General features: G+C 35.0%; 1 protein-coding gene across 1 annotated transcript in view; it reads right to left on the bottom strand.

Annotated features, from left to right (window-relative positions):
• Positions 1–21,799, bottom strand: part of FSTL5 (follistatin like 5) — a 328,503-nt gene that overhangs the window by 30,549 nt on the left and 276,155 nt on the right. Inside the window, exons 11-13 of the mRNA XM_086747425.1 lie at positions 14,335–14,361; positions 9,910–10,028; positions 1,049–1,198 (exon numbers count right to left, since the gene is read on the bottom strand). Of these exons, the coding sequence (XP_086603551.1) occupies positions 1,049–1,198; positions 9,910–10,028; positions 14,335–14,361 (296 nt within the window). The remainder of the gene's footprint in view (positions 1–1,048; positions 1,199–9,909; positions 10,029–14,334; positions 14,362–21,799) is intronic.

Genomic DNA, 21,799 nt, shown 5'->3' on the forward strand with positions numbered 1-21,799 from the left:
AGTAATTAATTAGCTTCAGAGCTCTTTGCCCAGGAAATAATTTTATTTCAGAAAAAGAACTCTGCCTTTGAAGTAAATATCATATTAAAACAATATATATTTTTAGAATGTAATAAGTTTATGGTTATTATTTTCTAAATGCATTTTTATGTCTTTAACAATTCCAATTTTAATACTAAAATCTATCCTCATATAAATATCCTATTTAACCTCATAGTACAATGATAACATTGATACCATCCGATATATAAAGGAAAAAGAGAGAGAGAAACAGAGACAAGACTACAGTGGTTATAGTATTTGATCTGAGCAGTGGCAACAAAATATCAAATTTTCACTCCATCCTAGTAAGACTACTGACCATTTGGATTACATTGTGACTCTCTCATGCTTTCCTGAGGGAACTGTACTGCTCAAAAAAATTAAAATTCATTTTAGCATTGCCTTGTACCTTGGACTTCCATGAGTGCACTAATCCCCGTACCATAGCATCAATTTCTCTCTCTTACTCAATGAATTATTTTGACTAAGCAGAGTACCTCCAGCATCCCAGAGGCTGAGAAAATGGTAGTATGACCTACACATTAGAGAAGAATAGAGAAGTAGTTTGAATTCCTAGTCTCTAATCTTGCCTAAGGATGGTGGATCTTCCACAATTCCAGTAATTTCTCTAAAAGGTTACTGAATAACAGTCCTCTACCTCCTGTAGCCAAACCTAACCCCCTGCCCCTTCCTGTCAAAACTGACAGACACATTTCTGTGAGAAGACACTAATGAATCTTCATTTTCAAGGGAAAAGTACCTCAAGCCAGAAACTTCTCTAAAGAACTAATTTCCTCAACTACTCAATTAATAAAGGGTATTTTGATGTTGATCCTCTCTTAAGAGTCACTTAACATAAACTGCTGCTAAATATCAAAAGTAGATGTGCTTATTTTTCTATATATTGTGTTTCCTCTCAAGCTAATTGCGTATTTTTTAGTATGAAGGATAACCTTAAATTCTTATGTCCAAATTAGATATTAACTTAAAAATGAGAAATAAATACCTGTACAACTTTCTGAGACTGTACATCAACAACAAGAACTCTGTCAAGTGTGGGCTGAGTTACATAAATGAACTTGTCTTTTACATTAACAGCAGTTGCCCATACACACCGCTGAACTGGATCTCCATCTGCTTTGGGACAAACTTCATCCTATAATTCAATAGAGACAGGGAAAGCGTTAGAATCAAAATATCCAACAATGTAATAGAAAGGCAAATTATACTTTTTTCAACTGTAAAATAAAATTTCAGAAGATTTAAAGAAGGAAAAAGGATTGGTGCCATTAGGACGTACACTAATGTTAGCCAAACTGCAGGTTGTAAACACTACACAACTCACAAGCACTTTAGTGTTAACCATACACCAGCTTTTTTGGATGTTTTTGAGAGATTCAGGCAGTTAGCCCTGTTGCCCTGAGAAAGAAAACCATTTGAAACAATAAAACATGTAGAAATAATGTGAGTAAGAGACAGGAGACTTTAGACACACGTCATCTCATTACTGTGCAGCAGCTAGTAGCTCCCCGATCTGCACCATCACAGTTCCTTGCAAAGGAAGGCACTTATAGACATGGCTTACACTTACATCAGAGAACACAACAGAAAGGCAGGCAAATACTAAATTGGGAAGATGATAACATATAAATGGAGAGGAGGTGTTGTGCACATTTTCACATGGTATAGGGGCAAAGCAGCAGCAGTTAGAGGGATCTGCATTTTTGGTCACATGGAGTGCTGATATGCTGCTTCAAAGGTCAAGAAGTTTGTCTGCTTCTGCTGTAAGACATTTTCATGGCCTATCTCACTAGCATTAAACCCAATAAAAATCAAAAATCATTCCTTCCTCCTCTGCTCTTCCATCCCCACAAAAGGATGAATTTGAAAAAAAAAGCAAAATTCCCGTTGACTTTGGTGAATTTCATGATAAATATAACTATGCACTCTCACTCAAAATAGCTATCTGCATTTTACGTGCTCATTATTAATATTTTTATGTCAATAAATTCCCAATCATCATATATATATATATATTCATATTTCAGTCTATTTGTAACTATTTACTCCCCGTGAAAGCTTGCTTTTATTAAAATTAAAAGTTACTTGGTCAAATACATTACCATACTTGGAAATTCCCTTCATGAAACAGCATGACTTTTTTGTATAATGGACATCAAATTTATGTAAAAACAAGGACCTGAAAAATATTCTGCTTGGACAGGTACAGTATCTGTCAAGCTTTCTTGTTTCCCTGACCAGTTGTTCTTTTCCCTCATAATTTTTCTTACTAATTTCAAGGAGGAATTTCACCAAATCATAAGTATTATTTCTCTTTAGCATTTATCTACTGCTTATTCCTAATTTAGAATGCTCTATCTGATACATCAAAACTGGTCGCTGTGAAAATAATTGTTATACGTCAGCAGATGATGACTTCAATGTAGAATGAACTGCAAGAGTTGATAAGATCTTAAACAAGAATCTTTCTAAGCATCAGACTCCATTTAAAAGGAAGAGGAAAAGTAATGTGACAGAACAACACATCCAGTGCTAAGTCATGCTCTTCAACAAGAACATGATGCATTTCAACACTAACATTTCCATATCATCAACATTCTTTGCCTGCTGTGCCTCTGTACATTTGAGAAAATACACCTTATATGTCAAAATAAGAAATAAAGCAATTTCCAGTTCTCACAGAGTTAGAGGGGAGTTTCTCTACAGGTGATTAAAAAAAAGGCCACTGCTTCTTCTCACATGGTTCTTAATCCTCAACAAAGGGAAGGTCTTTCAGAAATCATAGTGATAAGTAAAAGTTACTAAACTCAGGTACCATGGGATGGCACATAATCAGGACCTTAAGCAGAACCAGGAAATATGTATCAAGAGTAAGATTCATTTTGCACTTCTAAACAGCAAGCATTTTGAATGGAGAAGTTGTTTAAAATCTATTTTTTAAAGAATGGTAGGCACGGTGAGAAACAGGACTTCCATTCTTAAAGGTGGCTAAAAGCATTTCTTCGCACAAAGTGTCAATATTAACAAGTATGTCTCTAATATGATGTGCAATCATCTGATCAATGATCTATTGTCATTTGCTTTCTGTGCAATTGTTACTTTAATTGGAAGGTTGCTTCACTGATCTCAAATTATTTTTTACATTTCTTCTAAGTACACCTTGTCCTAGTTCGTGGAGTCACCCTCCCTGGAGGTGTTCAAAGAACATGTAGACATAGCACTTCAGGACATAGTTTAGTAGGCATGATGGTGGTAGGCTGATGGTGGGACTTGATGATCTTTGAGGTCTTTTCCAATCTTAAGATTCTATGATTTTATAATTAGTTCCATGTTTTATATACACAGATAACTACTTTTAGACTGTTCTACATAGTCCTCTTTCTTCCTCACAGAACATAGAATCATCAAATAGTTTGGATTGGAACAGGGATTTGATTTCAAAGTCATCTAGTTCAACCCCCCTGCAAGGAGATTCAACTAGATCAGGTTGCTCAGAGCCCCATCCAACCTGGCCTTGAATGTTTCCAGGGATGGGGCATCTACCACCTCTCTGGGGAACCTCTTCCAGTGTTTCACTACCCTCATTGTAAAAAATGTCTTCCTTATATCAAGTCTGAATCTACCTCTGTCTATTTTAAAGCCATTACCCCTTGTCCTATCGCAACAGGCCCTGCTAAAGAGTTTCTCTCCGTCTTTCTTATAAGCCCCCTTTAGATACTGGAAGACTGCTATAAAGTCTCCCCGGAGCCTTCTCTTCTCCAGGCTGAACAGCTCCAACTCTCTCAGCCTCTCCGCATAGGAGAGGTGCTTCAGTTCTCTGATCATCCATCTCCATGGACTCATTCCAGCAGGTCCACGTCCTTCTTATGCTGGGGGCTCCAGAACTGGATGCAGTACTCCAGGTGGGGTCTCACCAGGGCAGAGTAGAGGGGGAGAATCACCTCCCTCGACCTGCTGGCCATGCTCCTTTTGATGCAGCCCAGGATGTGGTTGGCTTTCTGGGCTGCAAGTGCACATTGCCAGCTCACATTGAGCTTCTCATCAACCAACACCCCAAAGTCCTTCCCCTCAAGGCTGGTCGCAATCCATTCTCCACTCAGCCTGTATGTGTACTTGGGACTGTCCTGACCCACATGCAGCACATTGCACTTGGCCTGGTTGGCCTTCATGAGGTTTGCATGGGCCCACCTCTCAAGCTTATCAAGGTCCCTCTGGATAGCATCCCTTCCCTCCAGCGTATCAACCGCATCACACAGCTTGGTGTTGTCAGCAAACGTGCTGAGGTTGCACTCAATTCCACTGTCCGTGTTGCTGACAAACATGTTAAATAGTGCCGATCCCAATACTAATCCCTGAGGAACGCCACTCGTCATTGGTCTCCACTTGGACATTGAGCCATTTACCACAACTCTTGAGTACGGCCACCCAGTCAATTCACATCTTCTTCAAATAAGGCATCTGTAAATATTTATAACAACTCTATGCTGTGCCATACTTTTCAGTCATGTCTCTCAGGGGCTCACATTGGTTTAAACCAGTTTGAGGCACTGTGAATTCTACTAGGACACAGTCAATATAATTTGCAAAAATAAGACCAACTCCTGCTGAAGGAATTCAGCTTTCTCTCACATGGTATCACATATATTATTGTAAATTATTACACTAACCATACCACCCATTGTGGGAAGTACAGCAGAACAGGAAAATACTGTAAGTTAAGCACTTATAACTATATCCAGAGTTAAGCCTCCTCCTTAAACATTTTCCTGAATCTGATTCTAAAATACTGACTGAAGTGTATTTCTACATACTATTTTTATGTAAAAGCAATATAAATACAGGGTTTTTAGTACATATAGAGATATATACATGCACATATATATTTAAATTACAAACAGAAGGATATGGTTCTTATTCTCTATATAATTCATAAAAATGTCTCCTTTTGTTCCACTTTAAATACAGCAAGTAGAAAGCCCGACTCTTTCTCAGCTCTAAAGTAAAAAACATTAAGGAAATAATAAATCTACATATACAAATACAGTTTACTCGTTCTAGAATATTGTTTATGTTGTCATAAATTTCTATAATCCAGCGCCAGCTCTCATTTTGCCTCAAAAACTGAAAAAATTAAAGTAAAAGCAAAAAAGTGTTTCTCCAAAGTAATAGCGAAAATTACACATCAAAATTCTCATACCCAAAATAGAATATTTTTCCCCAGCAAGAATCAGTTTATGCAGGTGTTTCTCCAGTTATTCAAACCCACATTTATCTAGATGTCCCTGAAAAAGCTTCAAGCAACGGAATTGAAATCTTGTTTTTGAAAATTTAACATTTATCTGATTAGGCAGTCTGGATTTCTTTTACATTACAGTCAGTAATTCTGAGGCTCTATATTAATTTCCCCAGTGGTTGGGTGATTGGTTAAAACAATTTATCCTTAAAATATAAGCATAAAACCACAGTTTTCTTCTTCTAATTAAAATGTGAGTAATTAACTTTTTCCTAATTTATTCTCTCTGAAAAAAGCTAACATCTGATAGAACATTAATTTATTTCCTTCATTTTTTTCCCCCAGACTTTTTAATCAACAAGTTGCCCTGTAACAAGTCAGCAGATGGAGGAAAATAAATCCTTAAAGAAAATTTTTCAAGGTAGTCTGGGACAAGTAATTCCCAAGAGAAAACATGTACTTGTAGATTTATACATGCAAATTGTTCATAAACTTATACTTGATGCAAGGGTCCTCAGTGTTTTAACAAGATTTCAGTCAAGCTCTTTAAGCAGTATAATGAAATGTCTGTCTATGCTATGATTGTCTAAGAGTGAGGTGACATCAACAGGTTACACTGGTGCATGTATTAAGCCATTAATTTATATATTACCTATTCAATATTAAATTACTGTCTACTTGACATTCTGGAGTAAAAGTCAGACTGTGGACCTTTTTCACATTTTTTTTTTCAACAAACAAAGGTTGACAGTCTTGCATTTACTACACTTCCTGTGCTGTAAGAGTATAAAGCAAAGCAATTTCTGTGCACTAACAAGTGTGTTTCATGTTAATTTCCTGTGGAAACTTTTCTCTGCCAGGCAGTCACATTAATTGTTTTGGAATTAAACACTTTGCTCCCACCTTCAGCACATATTCAACTTCAGGTTGAATAGTTCACCGAAATATGGCCACTATGCACTAGTAATAAAGACGAAAACAGGATTATGTTGAAACCAAAAGGATTTCCCCATTGGTCTCAACAAAGGCATATGTTTCAATTGCTTCTTTCCCCACCCCCAACCCCCTGAAATAATTATTCTAATTAAGAACCACTAGGAAGGGAAAATAAAAACACTCTTGCATAAGAATTAGAATTTAAGGGTTTTGGATAATATTCATTTGCAGAAGATAAATAGAGGTTGTATGTTAGTGAGAAAAATGCCCAAACACTTCAGAATAATGAGACATTTAACAGCTGAAAGGCTCTACTTGGACCACAGTTAAGAATCTATTTGACAATAAGTTAAATAAACAGCTGTCAAAGCTGGTATAACTAAACTATAACCTGCATCATGAAACAGAAATAAGTTTATTTCCATCCTATGCATCTAGAATTGTCATTATCACCTTAATAAAAGTCTACTTCCATTTGGTATTTAGAAGATTCAAGTAATTTAGGAGATTATGGGAACAAGAGGAGGAAGCTCTTTATAATTTCCTGTGAGCCAGTAATGATGATCCAGTAACGCACTAAATCTTTTGCTTCACTTTAAACACAATGGAAGTCTAATTGATTCCCATGTTAGACACACACTAAAGTGCTTTTCTGTATTGACACTCAATTGTAAAAGAGGCAACTAAGTATTTTGATAAAGGTTCTCAAGTATATAGTAATTGAGAAATTGTATTTACCTTTAGCAAAATTAGCATACCTAAATATGTACACGTGTAACTCCTGCAACATTTATACACAATACAATGCAATGCCATGTAGAAATATCTGAGTTCATTCTCTTACAGGAGTTCAACTAAGGGTAATTTATTGTGATGACAGGTGTGCTGGTTTTGGCTGGGATAGAGTTAATTTTCTTCATAGTAGCTAATACGGGGCTATGTTTTGGATTTGTGCTAAAGTGTTGGTAACACAGAGGTGTTTTTGTTATTGCTGTATAGTGCTTATACAGAGTCAAGTCCCTTTCCAGCTCTCACATCACTCCACCAGTAAGTAGGCTGAGAGTACACAAGATGTTGGGAGGGGACACAGCTGGGACAGCTGATCCCAATTGACCAAAAGGATATTCCATACCATATGACGTCATGTTCAGCATATAAAGCTGGGGGAAGAAGGAGGGACAAGGGTAAACTCAGAGTTATGGTGTTTGTCTTCAGGTAACTGTTATGTGTGGAGCCTTGCTTTCCTGGAGATGGTTGAACATCTGCCTGCTAATAGGAAGTAGTGAATTAATTCCTTGGTTTGCTTTGCTTATGCTGCTTTTGCTTTGCTTATTAAACTGTCTTTATCTCAACACAGAAGCTTTCTCACTTTTATTCTTCTGATTCTCTTCTCCATCCCACCAGGGGAGAATGAGGGAGTGGGTGTACGATGCGTAGTTACTGCCTGGGGTTTAACCATGACAGTCCTTTTTGGTGCCCCACATTGGGTGCCAGAAAAAGACTGTTGTGCTTTAACCTCAGGCAGTAACTAAGTACCACAGAGCTACTTGCTGGGCGGTACTCCCAGGGCCATCTCCACCAGCCCTGGTGGGATGGTGGAGAGAATTTGAAAGAAAGGAAAACTTACAGTTTGAGATAAAGACAGTTTACTAGGACAGCAAAGGAAAAGATAAAATATATGAATAATGATAATAATAGAATATACAAAATGAACGATGCATGATTTCTCACCACTTCATGAGCCAACAACGAGTACAGCCCGACCCAAGCAGCGATCACTGGGTTATTTTACTGTTATTTAAAGAATTTAGAGAAACCAAATTTTCCAAAGAGGCTTGAGAAAGATATGATAATCTGCAACGGAGGGAATAGTTGTCTAAAGCTTCATAGCCAATTAGTTTTTCAAGAACATACTGCATTACCAGTATATGTAGGGAATTCTTTTAAACTCATGTTTCATCCTTCTAGAAGGAAAGTAATCTAAAAGGATTTTTTGAAAATTTCAAAATTTTTTACTGAAAACTATTTCTCAATTTTCTCCTTTTATTTTTGGAATGTAGTGTGAACAATGATGCCACTATGAGTAGAAAAACATAAGGATATAATTTCAAAATATTTCTGATTCCTCTTGCAATAATAAAGATTTATTAACCACCATACATGAGGGAAGATATTTTCAGTGTTCAGAGGAATAACTACAAATATTGTTGAATTTAATGGGCAAAATTGCATGTATGTAGACATAAAGCTTAATTTCTGCCTATATATTTACCATACCTATGCATAAACCATAGATATCCAAAGAAAGACAAGTCTATACGTACTTTAAAATGAAGATTATTAAGTAGCCTACTTTCCTGGTCTTTTTTTTTTTTCTCTCCTTTTTTTTTTGGCAGGGAAGGATATAATTATTATGCTACTTTAGGTTTGAAAGTTACAAAAATGAAACAAGTTTAACTTATCCATCCTGATTATTACCACATTTCAATAAAAATACACTTAAAATCTAGGCTGCACTTTAGACCAATAAAATTTTAACAGACTTCTTAAATAATGAGTTTTTGAGTTAAACAGCCATAAAAAAAAGCTCTCTGGCTTATTTTTGGCTGTGTCAACCTAATTTCACTTAAGCAGCACAAATCAAGGTGTGATTAGCTGTTCAAATTATTCACACTAAAATAAATCTTGCTGCTGAGTATAGCAGCCTTTGACATCAATAACGATAACTGAAGAGGTAAATTCCATTGAGACAGTTCTGCTGTTATTTCAGTGTGCTTTAGGTATTAGTGAAAAAAAAATCAAAGTGTACAGCTCATGAATTATTACATATTTCAAGGTCACTCATTCAGATCCAAATAATCAGAAAAAGTTATTATTTTTGAAAGGTCATATGGAACAAGTCTTAATGTAGTCACTCGTACCAAGTGTTCCTGTGAGAACTTCCATCATGTCAACTACCCATTTGTTTAGCAGGAAAGGAATAACAACAAAAAAAATAAATGGAAGTGGAGAATACACTATTGTTCTTACGTATGCTACACATGGAAACCACTCAATAAATGCAAAGAATTTGGTGAAATCAGTTATAAATTTGTTGACAATAAAGTTCTTGAAACTACTTATATGAATTTTAAGTTGGAGTAAAAGCATCAATCATCTCTACTAACTTCAGAGGAGTTGTAAGTGTGTTTTTCAGGACAGAGATTTGCCTCATGGTAGTTGACAGCTTAATGCAGACAAACATCCAGTGGAAAAAAAAAAGAAAACATTAAAAATAATAAATTTAGATCTTATCTTTAATAGAGAGACAATCAATTCCTGATTCATAGAGATGCACCTAACTAGGAAGAAGGGGAGAAAAACAACCACCACCAGCAAACCAGAAATAAAGAGTAAAGAGCTTTTAAAGCAAAGGACTAGGAAAAGAGAAAGACAGTTAAAGAAATAAAGGGTTTTAAAAGTATGCAAGGAATATTAAATCTAAAAGAGAGAGTGAGAGTTTGAATTTAATCAAGGAAAATACAGGAAATTTTGAGTCCACCATTATAAGTTAATTATTAATTGAGAAGACATGTCTGAAATTTTCAAGCAGAAAACACTAAACTAGTAAGAATAAATTCTTATTTAAATAAAGTTATAATTGAGAAAATACTACAAATAAATTTTAAAAAACTTGCCTGAATACCGAGGAGTTTTTCACTAGGCTTAATGTGTCTCTGAAATTCACATTCCACTGGTTGTATTACTTTGATGCCATCTTCATAAAAAACATAAAACATGTTCCCAATGCCCAGACCTTAGGAACAAAAACACATTGAAATATATAAAATTAAATAATGATAAGAAAAAAAAAATCCTTGTCTTGAACTAAAAACCTCATCATATTTTTGGTATGAGATCAATTTGTTAGTGCATATAGTGTTGATATAGCAAATCTATGGGATATTTTGTTGTTAGACTAAAACAAAACTATTCGGTTATTCAGAATTTCACATAGCTTTCTCCATTGGCAAGACAGTGTCTTTATGAACACAGACCTAGAAATACATAGTTTGATAGCTGCAGTAAAAAAAAGTGATCTTGTGAAGTCACCCACATTGAAACAAAATTAATATAAATTCTTCATGTATTCTTATTTTTTTTTGTCTGAGCGATGGAAGAGTTAATGTAATTTCTATATAAAATTGAAAAAGAAGTTCTGAATCTTTGTTATAAGCCCTCATTTAACATTTCTTTCACTCAGAAAGGGAAATATCTCTATATTTTATTTATATTTTATTGGAAAGCCAAAGTTGGGTAGATATTCATTCCAACTCTGAAGGGCCACAAATGTTTACAGAACTATTCAATCCTTCTACTGCAATGTTGCTGAATGAGAGGTATGAAGTAATGTTTTGTGGAGAAAGTGAGAAGCAGATCTGTAGCATGACATCTCATAATATCTATGGTCATGTTCATGACCACAAAAAAAAAAAAAAGGACGTTCTCCTTAGTTTACCATGTGCCAATTAAGACAACAGTTGTTGATTTGCTATGTGCATGCTATGATGGAACATCAGTTCATATTTGTAAAATTCTATTATGACAATCATAGTACTGATAAAATTATCATCATAACCAACTCTGATAGCTAAACTGTGGGCTACACTGATGAAAATGTACATGTATCCTGGGTACAGGGCCTAAGCTTCCACTTGACATAACAACATTCGGTATAGGAACACAGAGGAATAAAACCGAGGAAAAATAAATTTGATTTTGAAATTCTGCTTATCCTAAATTCCAAAAGAAAATCTATGTTAATAGAGACAGAATACATCTTAATATCCAATAAAATAATGAGAACTTGTAGGAGGGAGAAGTGTGTGTTTATGCATAGATAAAAGTTCCCAGTCCACATTAGGAATCATATAGGTAATGCAGTCATTTAAAAGGTTGCATGCACAAGGTTGTTAGGCTATCCTCAGAAGAGGCAAGTTTAATTATCTTTGAGAAATCTCGTAGAGTAATTTCACACCTCTGGCCAAGTTTTCCTAAAGAGAAAGAAGGGACAGTCTCTGAGCAGGGTTTTCCTCATTTTATATCAAATCTACCTCCTCACAGGTTACTAAAAAGTGGGAGAGAATTTGTCTATGCTGCATCTGGTGTAGCACAGAAGCAGGCTCAGGTTCAAGGAAAACTTACTAATTATGTCTATTCCGAGCACAGGGTGCACTAAGGGCAATACGCCCACTCTGGGCAATGGGATACTTTTGTATGCCTTTGTAGGTAAACCATACAGCCTATGTAAGATAATACGTCAAGGTATTTCTTTAAAACATGCCTGATACTGCATTCTGTAAGAACAGCTGGAATTTGCAGATAAGCCTGATTGAGGTTAGGCTGCCCCTACCAGTGAAGACAGTGTAGAGACCTATAGATGAGCAACTGACTTATTGTGTCTTGGTGATAAATATATATGTGGAGCTAGCTGGGGACAAAACAAGGCTTTCTCTTCTCCCTGATCTGGCTGACTAAAGCATATCCTACTTATCTGCAGGATAAGTAACACCAAAACGTGAGGAAGTAAATCAGCTAACAGCTGCAAGTGATACAGATGTTTGACAAACAGACTCCTAAAACTTCCTCCTCAGTTGTCAATACTCCAAGGCAGGCTTTCCAACATACAGATAAAATTAATGCATACTAACTCAAACTTTTAAAGCTTTATTTCCAATGTCTGGATAGTAATGTTCACCAAACTGTTCTTCAAAATCAGTGAAGGAAACACAGTAAGAAACAGCCTTCTTCCATTTCAATACTTAGGGAAGTCAGTTCATATAAGGAACCTTTACCTGTGGATCCAATGAAATAATTTGCCCTTTCAAGTTGTTACGACCCCAAAATTCTTCCTCTGAGTATGTGTCTATAAATATCTGTAAAAATATGTAATCTATACAAATATCTAATCACTTAGGCAAGCCACCAGACACCTGACCTAATATTGCAAGCCTCCTCCCAGCAAACCAAAACCAACCCTGAAAATTTATAACAGAGTGCCAGAAGCAACAACAGTGAATGCAAATATATTTGCTTAATTTACACTGAATCTATATTTTAAAATGGCTAACACTGATTTGAAAAAAATTGTGGTGGTTTGGGTTTTTTTTTTGCATATAGGTTTATATATGGATATATTTATGCTTATGTATATATTGTATTATTATTGTAATAGAAACTAAAGTACTTTCAAAATCCTTTCAGATTTTCTGACACATACTATTTTTACACTTACAGAGGCAATCAGTTGTGATTAAGCTTTTGTGTACGCCATATAGAAATATGCACTGCAGGCACAAATGCCTATCTGTGGTTTCACAATCTTCATCGTCCTACTAATTAGCCATCCCTCCCTTCCTATCTGCTAATACTTAGATAACAGAAAATGATAGAGTATGCACATCCCAGAGAAGTTAGTGGTGATGCTTATTGGCATCTTCAGGGTATTACTCTCTTGTAAATGAATTCTGACATTGCAACCAGTAACAATATTGGTTGGAAACACAAGAACCAGCCAATGAGAAACATAGGAGAGATCGAGAAAATCTGCTCTGGAATATTACATTGTCACTTCAAATTCTCAATCTCTGCTATAAAGTGCTTTCTGTTTAGTTTCACAATATTCATAGAGAAATTTGAATCTCTTTACCATAAGCACTCTGCTAAGCTACTAATTTTAATTGGTCTTTATTGTCACAGAATCTAAGTTTTCCTAAGTGCTTCTAACCACTGAAAGCAACACAGGACTTGACTTGAAAAGAAAATCCTCTAAAAAATCAAGAGTGTGACAATCATGATTTTAGTTTTATTCAAGATAAAACATAAAATAAACCACAAGTGATACCTTCCCAATAACTGATGGGAATACCATACATTGAAAAACTTTGGTGTTAGGATCTTGTTGTACATCAGTTTAATTGTTAACAGTGGAATTGTATGAAACCACGAACACATAATTTGTACTCTGCAAGGCCAATAGAGCAGGAGGATCACAGCTGAACTCCACTATAATCAGGGAACTGATTGTTTACACCAGCTGAGCAAGCAGCAAAATAAGAAATTAAAATATAAAACTAGTTCACATTTCTAAACACTCTGGGAAATGCCAAAGGTTACTATGTAATTAAGCAAATGAAATACCAAATTTTTGAGTCTTTAAATTAATTTAAAATAAATCTTTAAGAAACATGCACATATACCATTTGCAGCATGAATTCATAGCCAAGCTTGATCCACTTACAGTATTATCAATCTTCCAACAGCAATAATTGAAACATTTCATATTCCTGAAATACTTTATTTCCTAAATTGCAACTTTGAATAAAAAAGAGGCTACTTAGAGGAAAGAAAGGAGAGCTCATGACAGCACTTTGATTATTATATTTTTCTGCAATATGCTTTATAAGATTATCTCATACATACAAAACTTAATATCTATCTCTGCCAGTGAAATATACTTTCTGTGCTTTCTATATTATTAACACCTGATAATGTCTGTGTTTATATTTAGCCTTCAGTCGGTCACCAACTACAAATCTCCATTCCCTCTACCAACACTTACAAACCCTTTCTGAGTATAAAAGGAAAATGCTTTGTCTCATTAAGAAACAATAGGTACATCAATTTTAATTAAACTATTTAAGATTATAATTTTGTCAAATAAGAATGATTCATACAAGAAGATTAATCCCAATAGCATACAAGTTGATTGGTTGGAAGCTTCATCACGTCAGCAAACAAACAAAAGGTTAAAGGCCTACATTTTAAGTCTGAGTTTCTTGTTGTATCTCTTTGAGTAATTGTCTGAAATTTTTGAACAGCTTATTTCCTCCTCTCTCTCTCTCCCCAAAAGGAAAAGCAGTTCACACATGCATGAACATTTAAAGGATTATTTTCCACTATGTTTTTTTCTTTAAATCAAATCCTTCAAATGTTACAAGGGGGAAGGTAATTAGTGTAACTGTAGAGTATGAACAGGAAAAAAAAAAAAGCACACATAAGGTATAATAGATGAGCATTTCATCATAACAGAATATATGAAAAAAAGGCATCTGTATTAGTACCTTGCTCTCGCCACAATATGTTTGCAACTGCAGCATGTAAGAGAGAGAAAGAACAGAAAACACAAATGAACAAGAAAAAAACCATGAAATGATATATCAATTCTGAAATAATTATGGTGGTTTAACCTTTGATTCACAAAAATACTTCTACAGGTAAATCAATGGAAACAGTGAATTAACAATAAGATTAAATAAAGTTCTTTATGCCACATGACAAAACTGTGATTAGCAATCATAATTATTGGGGTTAAGGTACATGCCATCACCTCCTGCCTGTTACCCCCCCCACCCCCAAGTTAACCCTATTAGCCTTTATCAACAGTCCATTTCATAATCCATTACAAAGCACATGGAGTTTGTTTATACATAAATTATGTATATTAATTACAGGTGATGTAATTTCCATAATTTTCTTTAAGTACTGGATTTTGAAGATATTTATTTCAGTCCATAGTTATGAGAGAAACATGCAAAATGAAAATGCATACAATATATTATTCTGTATTGCTGTAACATAGCCACACTGACAAAGTTGACATTATGTATAATGGTAGCCATTAACTTTGGAAGACCAAGATGGGAACTACAAGCTAGCATGGTAACCAACTGAGTGTTTAAATTTTTCTTTTTCCCATGTAAACATAAGTTGTATTTGGCCATCTTGTCTACAGTTGGATTTTAGACCTTTGAGATGAATGAAAACTAATTATCCTAATACTGCTCTTTCTAGCTGGGGAGATAAAAAGAAAGCAAATATAATTCTGCAAATTTTGTATACTTAGAGCTCAGCATGCCATGGAATAAATTGTTTAAAACACCATCACAGAAAACCAAAGTGTTTTGTAAAGTAATGATCTTAGGAAATGAAGAAAAGTTTAAAGGAAAGGAACATCACACAGAGAACATGTATACGTCACATATAGATACAATGAAATTGTGATCTTCATTGAAACACAGTGTCGCAAAAGCTAAAAACATTAATGTGTTTTTTTTAAAGTTTGGAAAAAGTAATGGAAGACACACTTTTTAAAATTATGTTGGCACACAAAAGACCCTCAACTGCTGACTGCTCAAATTTGGAAGTCAAATAGAAACAACTATCAATCAGAAAAGTCCTGGATACTATGGTTTTCTCAAGGATCTTTTACTGGGCACTGCTGAAGTCAGGACCAAGATGGGGTTTTTGCTTCACGTAGTGCAGCATTTCTCTTGTTCTTGTGGTCTGAAAGAATACACAGAGTCTCAAATATGTAGAAGGGTCCTTGGAAAAAGTGTCAGTCTACTTTCTGACAAGCTCATGATTCAGAGCCTCAGGATAATAGAGTTACTGGGCTTTGTTTTCTCTCTCCCTCTCCTCTACTATTTTTTGTCTCCAGATTTTTTTTTCACAAATTCTCTCACCAGAGCTACCTCATTATATGACCTTAGACATAGTATCTAAGCTGTGTCATTCAGTTATCCCCTGATAAAATGAAGGCGATGATCACTTTTTACCTTCAGTGCTTTGAAGTGTACAAATAAGAGATTCCAATACAACTAGAAAGTAGTAGTGATACCATTGAAGTGAAGTGATACTGAAAACTAGAATAAAAATTTCCTATTTCCTAATACAGAAAATCAGTGCAGCTGATGCTGACAGCTTCAAAGAGGGAATGCTAAGGGTTTGCTTCCCTTTGTTGAAGTGTTAAATCGCTCATTCCTACTTTGACAGACAGAAGGAAGACAGAAATAGCCCTAGGGTATGCCACAGGTGACTGGCCTTTGATCACAAGCTTTGGGCATGGCAGTTCAACCAATTTTCAATTCACCCTATTGTCCATGCATCTGGCCTGTACTTCATCAGTTTGTCTTTGAGGGTGTCATGGGAGACAGTGTCCAAAGCATTTCTAAGGACAAAATAAACAACATCCCCTCCTACCCTCATCCATCATGCTATTCACTTGATTCCAGAAGCTATCAGATTGACCAAGTATTATCTCCTCTTTGTAAATCCATGCTGACTGCTCCTAAACACCTTAGTCTCCTTCATGTTTTTGGGAATGGTTTCCAGGGTTATTTGCTCCATCTCCTTCCCAGGGATCAAAGTGAGGCTGATGGGCCTATTATGTCTTGGATTCTTGTTCTTATCCTTCTTGAAGAGTGACATTGTCTTTCTTTCAGCCTGCAGAAACCTCCATTGATCACTGTGATCTTTCAAAGATTATCACGTTGCAATGTCATGGGCCAGCTTGTTCAGCATTTGTGGGTGCATCCTATCCAGGCCCTTTGACCTGCAAATGTCCAGTTTGTTTAAATGGTCTCTAATCTGATCCTATCCACCATGGGTAAGTCTTCCTTCCCAGACTTCCCCACTCGTCTCACATTCCTGGGGCCAGTTTCACAAGTAAAGACTGATGCGAAGAAGACCTTCAGTACAACCTGGCCTTTTCCATGTCCTTTGTCACCAGGTCCCCTGCCCTACTCAGCAACAGGGCTGTATTTTCCCTAGCCTTGTTTTTGCTGCTGATGTCTTTATAGAAGCCCATCTATCATTCTTCATGTACCTCACCAGATTCAGCTCCAAGTGGCTTTTGGAACTTCTAACTTTATCCTTGCATGCCCAGACAGTGGCTCTATATTCAGGTGACAGTTCTGTGTTTGTCTATGTCATCTTAAAGTCCTGCTTTTTATCAGTCTTTTTGCTAGGGGTGACATAGGAAAGAAAATAAAAAGTAATTACAATTATTCAACTGTGTGGAACTACACAGCATCAAATGAAACTATTTAAGATGCTAAGTACAGAACACATTAATTTGTGTTAATACAAAATGGTAGGTATGGTTCTGAGCTTTGCTCAAAAAAAAGGGGAGCACCAGTAAAAATAGTGCTTTAAAAGATCTATACTTATTAATTTTAAAATTAACAAACCAGTTTGAAGAAAAATAAGGCACTATTTAAGAGTGTTATATAAAATCACAAATAACAGCCATGACCGCACCTAATGCAGATCAAGAAACCTCACTTATTTTTTTAATAAGTCCTATAACTTGTATTCAAGAAGGATGCCCAGTCTTGAGACAAAGACTGGAAAGTTAGAACAAGTATAAAAACTGTAGATGGAAAGTATGCTAGAGAACATATTTTTTACCTTCCTTTTTGGTTAATCAAAAATCAACATCTTCAGCCACATCCTAGACACAATTCTCACACATTTATAAACTTAGAGATGTATAAATACATATTTATTGATAGATCTCAGTAAAATTTTCTGGTTTTAAGATAGAACACCACCATTGTGTTGTTATGTATAACCCTTATATATACCCTATATGGGTATGTATAACACTTCTTTTTATAAAGCAGAGAAATAGGGCATAAGAGAAAGGTATTCAGACAACTTACAGTTATTAAATAATACCAGGAGATGTACTAGGAGCCTTGCAATATTGTATTCAAGTAGTCAGTGACCTTGAGCAGGCTATATCTGCTACATTGGGCCTGGTCCCTAAGGCTTGAGAAGCCTGTATGGTAGCACAGGTAGCTGCTGCAAGGGTATATGCTGGAATGCCCATAATAGCTTGCACTGCACACTGGTGGGTGTTATGACAAAGATAACATTGCAATCTGTCAGAAGATACACAGTTTTGTTTGTGACACAAGATAAAATCCACAACAGTATGAGAGGGAGAGGGAATCTCTTCATCGATAGGATTTGCACATGGGAAATCCATCCAGAGTTCATCTGATGCTGCATGAACACTGAGTGCCCAGCATCTGAAAGGACATAAGAGGTACTTGGTATCTATATTCCTCTTTTTATTCTATCTTATTAAATCAGCTATTTTGGTACACAATTTGTTGTTAGGCCTTTTATACTGACATCAAAAAAGAACCCTGTACCATGCCTCTCTCTCACCCACTCAGTGCAGACCAGGGGAGAATCCATGTTTTCTTTCTTCTTTTTTTTTTTTTTGAAGTGCACTTACAGCTTCATAAAAATCATTCTTCATGGTTCTGACATAGCTATTTACGCTTTTGTTCTCAGACTCAGCCTTTAATTATGAATAGCTAACATAACATCTGAAAGTCTACTCTTCATCTTTGTTATTCATTTTCTATGTTGGCTGAATGGGAATAGTTTGCACATTTTCCAGCAAACTCCATCCTTAGTACGTCATGAAATTCTGTAGCAGACTGCAAGAGCAGTACAGATTCTTCTCCCCTTTGGATGGAAACAAGTGCAAAAAACCACAGTATTTCTGTTACTAAATGAACAAGAAGGTACTACAATGTCACTTTCCAAATAAATTCAATATCCTACTACTTCTTATCACACTGGTAATAAATATTCCATTCACTTTTCTATCTCAATAGCCAATGCCAAAGCTTCCAACTATGTCAACTACAGTGTTCTTTCTCCCTCCTTTTCTTTTTTTTTTTTTAACATTTAATGTATAACAGTTAGAAACAAAGTGTCTATATTTGTAATTTGCAAGATTGACATTCAGTGAGTTTGGACATCAAACATAGCTCTTCTGTTTCCTTTTGGCAATATAATTAGATGTTCACATTATCAGTAATCAGCACACAATACTATATATATCCAGTGAAAAACATGATCAGAGCAATAAGATTCAGAAAAGAAACTTGTTCTTGAAGTACAATACTTCATTTTCTTCCAGAAAGTTTTCTCTGTTCTATCACATGCTTCAGTGGTCATTATCCGAGAAAATGATGAATGGGCTTTTAAAATTTTTTTTTTTTTTTTTTAAATTAACATCTGACATTCTTGTGTATCTGTTTTACGTATGTGTGGTTAAATAATCTAAGATTTTCCTTTCTTTTCTCCTCGCATTACATATCATGAAAGTTAAATAAAATGTTTCATAAACAAAATAGATATCAATTAAAACCTTAACATCTGAAAAATTTCCTAGCTTGCTGCACTAAGAGAACAAAGCAGTTTAAAATTACTTTAAGAACAGGTGAAAATAGCAGAAAGACATATTTTCTGCTTTATATATTATTGAATAAACAAGGGGGAAAAAATCCACAGATATCATCTGAAATGCAAATGATTGTTCACAAATATAGTTAGTTCCAAGTTTTGTCTCATCCAAGCACAAGCTTTGTATTTAAAATTCTGTAAAAAATTTACCTGAATTTCTGTCAGAACATAACAGCCGATAAATAAAAACAAAGTTCCATATCAGGTCATTGTGCTAGACTTTACACCATCAGATAGGAAATCACTGTCCCTTTCCAAGTCTTCACCCCCGTAAGGGCAAAAGGTCACAAGTAGATATAATAGAAAATAGGACAATGAGGAGGATGCAATAAGATCATATGGCAAAGGTGTGGAATTCAACATTATTTTTCAGAATTGTCCCACCATAATTTGCTGTAATTTCAATTGCATAAAAAAAAAGTAATTTCAAGATATTTGAAGAGATGCTGTCTGCTTACTTCACTGATAGCCACCACCACTGGCAACTCCTCTGGTTAATCATATAGATATCATAAAGAAAATGTATCTGCTATTTTGCTCCTTTTTCTCATATCTCTAATGTATGAACACATGCCTTTATGTTACAGGGTAAATCTATATTATCATTATTATCAGATTGCCACAAAAGTTTTTAACAATTATTTTAAAAATTAAGCAGAATGAAAAAAAATATGCACATACCTGCTTTTAATTTTATTCTTATTTTATAAGAAATTCAGATTTTGGGGGTTTACATAAAAGTATAAATACATATAACTTAATTTATTTGTGAAGCAAACAAACACTTATTTTTTCAAAGCTATTTATTGTTTGCTTCAACTATTTTAAAAGCAACTATGTCAATACAAGTTCTATCCAAAATGTCATTCTGTTCTTATGTGACATGCACTTTAATTTTATTTTAGATTAGGTTAATACAATAACCAAATATTTATTTTTATGAATATTAAACTACTATGTATGAGTTAATAGTCACAGTTGATGGTTTACTTTTGGTCAAATATGACCATGTTAGCTTATTGTTCTTTAATTTATTTTCTATAAATCTTTATAATGAATCATGCTGAAGTCCTTTCCCATAGAACATTAACTCTATCCAGCCTACACTAGTAGGAAGAAAAAATGGTTCACGAGCTGAATTTCTACCCTGTATTTGGAAACTTGAAACAAAGTCTGCCTACAAGGCTGTCAACAAGTATAAACTTCTTCAGCTCTGCCATAAAATAAAATGCCAGAATAAATTATCTCTGAGGAAATTAGGTAAATAGGTACCATTCAGTATAAGATGTGACAGGAAGATTCTATTAAAGTTGCATAAAGCCTTTCAGAGATAATTTAGGCCATAAATCACAGTCAAAAGGCTTTTAGTCTCATTCCATAAGTTCTAGACAGTGGAGATGCCTGGTTGCTTATGATGGCCATAAACCTGTCAAGTCAATAGCATTCAGATCACATAATCTCTTCTTAGGTGACAAGACTATAACATTATGTAAAAAAGGCACAGTTAGAAACAGATCTACTTAATGGCATGGAACAGGTATATTTCTTAAGTTTAGCCCCAAGATACAGTGCACAAGGCAGATAATTTTTATCCTGCTTTGTGTGACTAGGTGAAATAACCTGCAGAAGTTGCTTTGCAATATATGATGATGTCATAGTGGGTAAATTGAGTTAACACAAGAGTCTGTGATGACCAAGAGTAAAGGCTACTAAATATTAAAATATCATCAGGTGTTGTTAAATTGGTCTTGAAAATGCCTTAATAGCTTTACTTGACAACTTTCTATGACAACAGTTGTCTCCCCAGTGTGCAGGAATATGTCTCAATAAATTTCAGAGAAATACTTAAGAAGTCATATTAATGGCAAACTAAACTGCAACTTATAAAATGAAGTTTTGGAAAACATTAAGAGAAATGAAAATATTGTAAAAACCAGAAAATAAACAACAAAGCTGTTTAGCTTTAAAGGGAACAGCACATGTTTTCGTGATCTATGACTCTGGTTTGACAAGACTGCTAAATTGAAACTGAGAGGGAATCAGAGTAGAATTGGTGTACCTGTCAAAGTCATCATAAACAAAATAAAATAAATGGATTTTAAAGTTATTTTATTTCAAAAAAATTTTACTAGCAGTGAAGAGTTTTAAGTATCTGAAAATCACCCCTGAAAAAATTCCTTTGTCTTTGATGATCCATCTTTTATTTCTTTCTGTTTTCCGTACTGTTAGATTTTCTCCTTTAGCTCTATAGATTACACTGATATAGTCTATTCCATTATTTTAATTAAATATTCCCATGCTAGTATAATTTTTCCTTCCTGTCATTTTTAAGATCTCAAAATGGTTTATTTATACTGCTTAGCTACACATTATATTCCATATTCAGCTAATGTTACTTTGACCAAAAACTGAAATTTGGACCAATTCCATTGGTCTCAATAGTACCGAATGTAACCTAAATAAATAAATAAATCCCAC

This window comes from Chlamydotis macqueenii, chromosome 4 (genome assembly GCF_036417535.1).
Source record: "Chlamydotis macqueenii isolate bChlMac1 chromosome 4, bChlMac1.mat, whole genome shotgun sequence".
Classification (NCBI taxonomy): Eukaryota; Metazoa; Chordata; class Aves; order Otidiformes; family Otididae; genus Chlamydotis; species Chlamydotis macqueenii.